At 43.3% G+C, this 8,423-nt stretch overlaps 1 protein-coding gene across 1 annotated transcript; it reads right to left on the reverse strand.

The window, feature by feature from the left end:
- Positions 1-3,077: 3,077 nt before the first annotated feature.
- On the reverse strand, positions 3,078-7,719 carry LOC103468080 (macrophage mannose receptor 1-like). The gene is made up of 6 exons (XM_008414934.2): positions 7,495-7,719; positions 6,803-6,987; positions 6,504-6,723; positions 4,715-5,047; positions 3,980-4,077; positions 3,078-3,713 (listed from the first exon to the last, which is right to left on the reverse strand). The coding sequence occupies exons 1-6, from the start codon at positions 7,526-7,528 to the stop codon at positions 3,615-3,617; spliced, it is 969 nt and encodes a 322-aa protein (XP_008413156.1). The 5' UTR covers positions 7,529-7,719; the 3' UTR covers positions 3,078-3,614.
- Positions 7,720-8,423: the final 704 nt, after the last annotated feature.

Genomic DNA, 8,423 nt, shown 5'->3' on the forward strand with positions numbered 1-8,423 from the left:
AAAGAAAGAAAGAAAGAAAGAAAGAAAGAAAGAAAGAAAGAAAGAAAGAAAGAAAGAAAGAAAGAAAGAAAGAAAGAAAGAAAGAAAGAAAGAAAAAGAAAGAAAGAAAGAAAGAAAGGAAGGAAAAATACACCCAAACTATCTGGAAAATTTGGAGTAATTTTCACAAAGTAAGTCATCTGACATTTCTGATTGTGTCCCCTTCATGTTGGCAGTCTGATTGGTTAATAAAGGGATATTTTCATGTGCAGCCTCGTCTCCAAAAACATGAACATGGAGTTAATAGATCCATTTTCAACCAGTTTCTGCACCAAAGAGTTAAGAATGTGGAAACGTTTTCACCAAGGTTCTTTAAAGGCGTAGATTTTAAAGGGACATGTTACCACTATGACTGCATGTGGTCATAATGACCAGGGTATATATATATAAAGGGGTTCCCTGCAAACCCACAATTAATTACAACTTGTGCAACTTATTCTAGTTTTAAAACTCATTGCAGTTGTTCAGTTCTGCCAAGACCTGCAGGACAAACCACTTTACACGAGGATGTGATGATGATGAAAACATCTTCAACACCAAACCAAGAAACGTCACCATAAAGGTGAAACCTGCAGCGTGAGGCCCAGCAGGCCTCCCTGCACAGCGCCGCCCTTCAGGTCCACAGAGGAACTTCCCACCAGCTTCACCTTCATCACATGGTTGGTGAACGGCACTTCTGCAGAAACACAGAGCGTTTTGTTAGCAGCATGTGTTTGGACCTGCCTCCATGTGTGATCGTGAACTTTTAGTGATCAGCTGACCATAGTAGCAGATAAAAGGTTTTGTCAGGTGACATTCCCAATTCACCCAGTATCCGGAGTTGGTAAAGTCCATTCCTGCACAGTTCTCCACGGGACCTTTGGGTTCTCCAGACGCCCAGTGAGGATATGTGAGTAGGGATCCGTTGGACCACTTCCTCTGGTCCTGAAGAGCCCAAGCCAGACGGCTTCCTCTGCAGGTTTAGCTGCCTTCAGGTTTTCATTGTCGGCAGAATGTCTCACGCTGGCCAGGTCAGTGTAGTGGGTTCTGCAGTAACTCTGAGCCTGAGTCCAGTTCATCAAGGTGTCGATGACCGTAAAGGAGGCCGTCAGCCCTGAACACAGAGACAGGCTGATGGCGGACATGTTGCATTCTCAGCACTGATTATCTCAGATGTTTAAACTGCAGCCCTGCAGATAGAAACTCCTGAGGCTGTTGATGTTTTGGCTCACATTAGTTCATCTGCAGTGGAAAACTGCTAAACTTTCATACTTTTTACAGGAGACATGAAACCGTTTCTGCAGAGAGGAACTGGTTGCATGTTTTCCCAGAGCCAGAAAATCTCTTTAGATATAAAAATAAAAAGCCCCAATTTTTGCTTTTCATCTATTTTGTTTTCCAAAACATTTTATTCTGATATTATTATTAATGGGTGGGAAATTTCAAAAGCATTTGAAATGCAAAGTGTTGCATTGCCGTCCTTTGAGAAACATGGTACGCTCAACTGAAAAGGAAATTAAATAGTTAAATAAAACTGAAATACTCAGCTCACCGCTGACAATAGATCAGATAAGTTTACGCAGAACGTCACAACCAATATCGTTCCAATCTCCGTTTCCAAGCAGCTCCAAGCAGCTCTCCCTGTCTCCGGCGTTGTCCGGTTGTCCGGACAGCCAGTTTCTGCAGAGAGCCTCAGAGTTTTGGTGGAAAGCTTCGTCTGACAGGGTGGGACGACCTCCAGCTGTCCACATCATCATATACATCATCATAACCCCAAAGGCCTCTGGGCAGACCTGTGATTGGTTCAGTTATTATGATGATGTTGTTCTGAATATTTCAGCACGTACAGCTGAAACCAGACACTGATATTAACTACATTCAAAGACACATGAGAGTCTTTTTTCCCTGTCTAATGTCCACAGTCTGCAGGTTGGTTTTGTGTCAGATCTCAGATTTGGTGTTAAATTCTCCTGGCCGTTTCCGTCCTGCTCAGTCTGGGTTTTCTCTGCTCTACTCAGATTCCCTCCAGTCATTTTTTACCAGTCAGCGAACAGAACGAGAACCGTGACGTCACAGCCGTTCAGCTTGCGTCGCCCACGCTCCCAAGTATTTATTTTAAAAATCTGACCATTTTTAATGACTTTTGTGTTTATTTTATCTGAGAGGAAGTTTTATTCTGTGAATGACTTTAAATCGTTGCAGTAAGAAGCTCTTGGGTTGGAATCCAACCGTCCCGCATGAAGCTTGTATGTTCTCTCTGTGCATGGGTGGGTTCTCTCTGGGTACTCCTACAGACTGATGGTCCAGAGACCTGTGGACCCCTCTATCCACCGCCACACTGAAGGTTTTCAGGCTGTGTCTCATGTTGTGTTAGTCAGTCCTACTTGCGTAAAGAGATTTGCATCCATCCCTGACAGAGTTACCCTGAGTCAACACCTCCACTGAGTCAGAATGTGAAGTGATTAACATTGCAAACCTTATGGAAATAGATCCTGTGCAGCAGCAGAGGAAGCAGAGATTTAAAGGGATCACAAAGATTTGTTGCTGCATGTCAGGTCAGATGTAGGAAGAGCTCAGACCCAAAGATGGAGAGGAAGTTCAACCATTTAACACTTTTACTGCGATTTAGACTCAAAGAGCTGAAGCAGAGACAGAGAAGTGTTACGTCAGTTACGGCGGCCATTTTGTTTGAGTCGACCGTGTTCTTGAGGGTCGTCACGACCTCGGCGCCGTCCACAGTCACCAGGTGTGTGTAGCTTTTCCTGCAGTAGCTCTGAGCGTCTGCATTTCAGTGAACTCATGTTTGTTTTGACATCTATGTTCTCTGTCCAAACTTCTGCTGTTCATTTGACTCCTGGTTTCGCTGCCTGCAGGTGCGACTCACCTGGCAGATCAACACCTTCAGGACGGAGAGTCGCTGCTCAGCAGGAACCCAGACATTAAAAAAACGTGTTTCTGGAGCTTCATGATGTTTCATAAGGATTACGAAACAGAAGAACAACATGGTCCAAATCAAACGTAAATAAGAAGAGAGTGATGGACGTGACGTTTGACTGATTCTTCTCTTTTTATTGCATTTGCTTTTACACTTTTAAAACATCCAGACACAGAAAAAGATTCTCCACGTTTCATTTCATTTATCCTAGAAGAGAACAGATTTCATCTGAGTTTAGTTTAAAAGCAAAAGGTTTCAGTTTGCAGCAGTGAAACTTCACTGTGAAAGTTAGCACGATGCTAACAGGAGGAGACGCTTCTGTTTCAAACTGAGATGAAAAACCAAAGCAATTAAATAAATATAATAAACAGCAGTGTTTTAACAAGCAGCAGAGTTTCATGACTTTCAGAGTTAAAGTCTGACTTCCTGTTAAAACATGAACAATGTGGGTTTACTCTGTGATTACGGAAACAGTAAATCTGCACACACATATTTTTCTCGTAAGAATGAATGAGGTTTGGTTTTTAGAAAGATGAAATTCTTACAAATGTTTCAGTCACATTTGATTAAGCTAAAAAATCACAATGTTCTCATGTGAATTTCATTTAAAGCCACAGAAAACATGAGCTGCATCCCTGGAGCAGATTTCTCCTCCTCATCCTCACACTTCCTGCTCCGTGTAGAAGATCTTCCCACCGATCCGCCTCCAGCTCAGACTCAGGTTTCCTGTCAGTCCGTCATCCTGCAGCTTCCGTCTGAGCTGGAAAACAGGAACAAGTTATGTTACCATGACGACGCAGATGATACCTGGATCTACATCGCGACGTCATGAGGTGACCACAAACACAATGAAGCACTGAACAGATGATTGGAACAAATAACTTTGTCCAGCTGAACAGAAACTGAAGTTATTATCTTTGGAGAGAAGCAAAACGAGAGAAACAAAACAACTGAACTCCAGGAAACTGAAAGCAACAGAAACGAGCCAAAGGACGAACCAAACCTACAGAACCAAGCCGGGTTTACCTGGTTGAGCAGGTCAGTCTGGACCGCAGCGTCATTCAGGTCCACGGTGGAACTGCTCAGCTTTACTTTCATCACATGTTTTGTAAAAGGAACCGGGTCTGAGGAAGGAAGCAGAACCTTTAAAGAGGCAGTACGATGTGTTTTCCAGGCACAGAGAGACATTTTATAATACAATCAACTATCACCATTACTGTGAGTTACTAAAAAATATATATCATTTTACTTCCTGTTTTAACGGCTTGAAATTGGGCCTTTGTTTCTTTAAAAACTCCTGCTCCTTCTGAAGCTCCGCCTCCAGGAAGTCGTCCCAACGTAGCTCCTCTGTTAACCCTTTAAGGTTTGTACCAGCGTTGCTCTGAGCAGCAGCTCCTATGTGGAGCTCTGCAGCTCCACCAGCTGATTGCTAATTGCTGCTGGCTAGTCTGAAGGAGCTGAGTGGGGGAGGAGCTGTGCTTCGAAGGCGGGGCTAGGTCCACCCAAGCGTTTTGTGCAGCTGAATGGTTGCCATGGAGATTAAATCATTTCTCAAACATGCATGAAAGAGTCAAAGCAACACTCCAGGGAATAACATTATGACATGATGGAAAGCTAAAAAGAGGACAGTTTAACACGATGCTGCCCCTTTAATTAGTTACATCATTTCAGGCTGGACTGTTGTGCATCGGTCCAGTGGGAAAAGCTTCCGACCCTAACATGTTCTACTTCTTTGCTGAGCAAAGGTAATAAACGGCGCACCGTAGTGGCAGATGAATGGCTTGGCGTAGCTGCACAACCAGTCCCTCCATCTGCCCGCGTCGTTGAAGTACGCTGTGGTGCAGTGCTCAGTGGCGCCATCAGGCTGGCCGGACGTCCAGTAGCTGAACGTCCTGCCGTCTCCGTTCGACCACTTCCAGGTGTCTCTGTAAAGGCCCAGCCAGTAGGACTCCCCTGAAGGCTTCGCTGCCAGCAGGTTGCTGTTCTCTGCGGACGTCCTCACACTGGCCAGGTCCTTGTAGTTCGTCCTGCAGTGGCTCTGCGCCTGGCTCCACGTCATCAGGGAGTTCACAGCAACAAATGACGCTGACTGAGCTGAAAGCAAGCAGAAGTTGGACTGTAAAAAAATGTTACATGCTGCGTGGAACCACTGGGAACATCTGCTGCTCAGGGAAATGTCCAACAAGGAAAATATCAGAGTTAAAATGTAAAAACATTATTCACATTGCTGATCAGCGTGTATAGATTTAATGATGCATGGGTGAAACCAGGTATTTACATATTTACTCGGTTTGATTGGGAAACAGAACTTCACCTTCTGCTCCGTCTCCAGCTGCTGTGGTTCTCTTTCTCTGAGCTCTGCTCAAACCAACCAAAAAGTTTGAAAAACCTGTTCCCCTCCTCACCTGTGGGGGCGCTGCAACAAGGACCACTGACAGAAACAACACTAAAATCTCTGAAGAAGACTCTGGGCGCAACTTCCTTTTCACCAAAAGGAAACAAACATGGAGTGGCGTCAGATTTTAGCGGTTGGAGTTTTTCTCTTTAGTCTTCGCCTAAAAACCACGAGCCATTTCTGCTGCTAGCGCTAGGCTAGCACGTGTTTTGTTGTATTTACCCAGAATGCCCTGCGCTGCCGTCCACTTACTGCTTTTGGAGCGGTCTCTGGTCCGCTTAGTGCATTCAAACCGAACCGGAGTTCACTTCCACCGGACCCAGACCGAGGTTTGCAGACGAACTACTGTTACTGTGAATGTATGCTAATTCTGCATTTCTTTATGCGAAACATGAGAATATTAAGACGACTTTAGAGACACTTTTTCTAATTTTATCAGACTGTGAAGTTTATTTTCAGTATTTGGTAGAATAAGATTTAACTTTAGAGAAATGTTTTAATCTTACCATGACAGTTTGCTGGTTTTCTGTCCCGTTTCTCCTGACAGAATTGGTGTAACTGAGTTTAGGCGTCTAGTTCAGCCTTTTTCAGCACTCAACGCATTTTTTAGCGACTGAGAGCAGAGTTTAAATATTTTCACGCCAAAAACATGAACCTTATAGCTAACATGATGGCAAACTTTGGGACATTATCTCTTTTGAAGACGCTTTTGTTTTTAAGCTTCAACTTTTGATATCTTGATTTGTTGCTTCCATATGTCCGCATAACGTTTTTTCATAATTATACCGTGTATTTGTGAGAAGCACCGAATGGCTCTCAGCAGGTTTTCACCTTTTTCCTTAAACATCCTGTGCTCTTCAAACCTGCGTATAATTGTTTGAGCGGATAAACGCGGCTCGTTCTGAAGGTTTGAACCAGACTGATGGAGAGTCACAGTCCTCCACTTCCTGACTGATTTTCCCCCCGTAGCTTTAAAAGCCATGACATCATCGTCTGGGCTTTCCCTAAACGTCAGCACACTAATGCAAACTTCTGATTGATTATAGATAATTATCTGGAAATGTGAAAACATTGTAGAAAATCAAGGCAGATTTGTTACAGAGCATGTAAATGAATTTGTGTCCAAACAGTAAAATGGATTTTTTATTTGCTCACCGCTGCTGACAGACATGCAGAGAGGTTTACGCATCGCCTCACATGGAAGGTCGTTCCACTGCCCAAGGTCGTTCATCTCTGAGCAGGGCTCGTTGGAGCCACGGTTGTCTGGCTGCCCAGGAATCCAGTTCCTGTACTGGGTGCTGTAGCCTTGGTAGAAGGGGTCGTTCACCAGAGACCACCTCCAGCTCTGGACGTCTTCGTACAAACCGATCCAGGCCTGCAGGAAGCAGCAGCTAGAAGGTCAGGATGACAGGAAGCATGGAGGAAACATCCAGCTGAGACTAAGCCAACCTTACATCTGTGTCTCTGCCCATTTGGGTCAGGTTGACCATGTTGTTCAGGGTGGTAGCAACGTCCAGGCTGCCCACAGTGGCCAGGTCTGTGTGTGTCTGTCTGCAGTAGGTCTGCGCGTCGGCCCAGGTCTTTTTCTCGTAGATGAAGTGATACTGACGCGCAGCCAGCGAGGCGGCGGCGCACAGAGCTGCAGAAAACAGAAAATAAAGTGATGAAGTGCACACTGCAAAAAAACCTAAACCTTACCAAGTAATTCTGGTTTGTAGTGCAGAAATCTTAGTTCACTTGAAAAAAGACAAACTTAAAAGCAGCTTTTCAAACAGGAGCTGGTTTTCAGCCAGTGTCTCCTGAATATGGATGAAAAAGTTTCTAGTTTCACTGGCAGATTATTTAACTTAAAACATTTTCCATCTTATAGAAACAATATGCTAATTTCATTTAATCAATATTAAGAACATTTAGACTTAAAACCAGCTCCAATTTCTTGCTTAAAAGTTACTTGTAAGTTAGTTTTTTCTTATTTCATTAATCTAAGAAATTTGCACCAGAATCACTTGGTAATATTTTGTGTTTTTGTTGTTACAATTTATTTTATTAAAAATGATTTTCATCAAGGAAAATGTGTTCAGTAAACTTTGATGGTGACCCTGAAGTAACGGATTCAGTTTAAAGCAGAGAAATGATCATAATTTACCTGAAGCTGTAAAGAAGAGCAGAACTTTCTCCATCCTCTGTTCTCCAATCTGTGGCTTCACAGATTTACCCTCTGACTTTAAACCTGGACATGCAAAGGTTTTGATTTAAATTATTTGCATTTCAGGCAACAATGTGTATTTTGAGATATGAAGTTATGTAAAAAAATTTAAACAAGTTGTAAATCACTAATTTGACTCCTTGGGCCTGATGGGACGCGTCAGGCTGCAGGTTCTTGGTACTTATTGTTGATTCATGAAATAAAACCAAAGCAGAGATTCACTCCGTCTGAAACATGTTCAGAGATAAAGATACTCTGCAAACTTTATTCAAAATTAAAGACTCTTCTGTGTTCAGGCTCCTTCACAGTGGCTGTAAAATTATTCAACTTCTTTCATGTTTTATTGCTTTTACGAATCAATTACCACAAAATTTGTCTTTTATGACAAAAAATCCTGGAGGAAGGATCTACGGTGACGCTGCGTTGAGCTCCCATGATGCATCACTCTGTCCTTGCAGGAGACAAACCTCCACGATGAACCAGAACCACTGGAGTTCTCAGCTGCTCTCCATTCCTCTCATTGTGAGACGACCAGCGCCGCCTGACTGGACCTCTGTTGGATGAGGTCAGTCACTTTAAACAGTCTAAATAATTATGCAATCAATTAGAAATCAGCTTCACTCTGACTTATTTTTTAAAATCAAAACATATATGGGAGGCCAGATGCATTCTGGGTGTAGAACTAGCATGCAGGCTGGAGAGCAGGAGTGGTTTGTTCTCATGCTGAAGGAGGAAGAGTTTGATTAGAGAAGTTAAAGTGATGAAGACGGAGAGAAGCTTCGACATGACGGCTCTGATTCCTCCCCCTCTGCGAGTTCATTCAGTTTATTTCTGTCTCTGCAAGAGAAAAATGTTTCCTGAAACCTTAA

Source organism: Poecilia reticulata, linkage group LG7 (genome assembly GCF_000633615.1).
Source record: "Poecilia reticulata strain Guanapo linkage group LG7, Guppy_female_1.0+MT, whole genome shotgun sequence".
NCBI classification, from domain to species: Eukaryota; Metazoa; Chordata; class Actinopteri; order Cyprinodontiformes; family Poeciliidae; genus Poecilia; species Poecilia reticulata.

What these genes read in the sequence shown, in the direction of transcription:
- LOC103468080 (XM_008414934.2), bottom strand. Translation starts at nt 7,528, where the DNA reads ATGGAGAAAGTTCTGCTCTTCTTTACAGCTTCAG. An exon ending in GCTCTTCTTTACAGCTTCAG is followed by an intron (nt 6,988 to 7,494) that starts GTAAATTATGAT and finishes TGTTTTCTGCAG; the next exon opens with CTCTGTGCGCCGCCGCCTCG. An exon ending in AGACTGACCTGCTCAACCAG is followed by an intron (nt 3,714 to 3,979) that starts GTAAACCCGGCT and finishes CCTGTTTTCCAG; the next exon opens with CTCAGACGGAAGCTGCAGGA.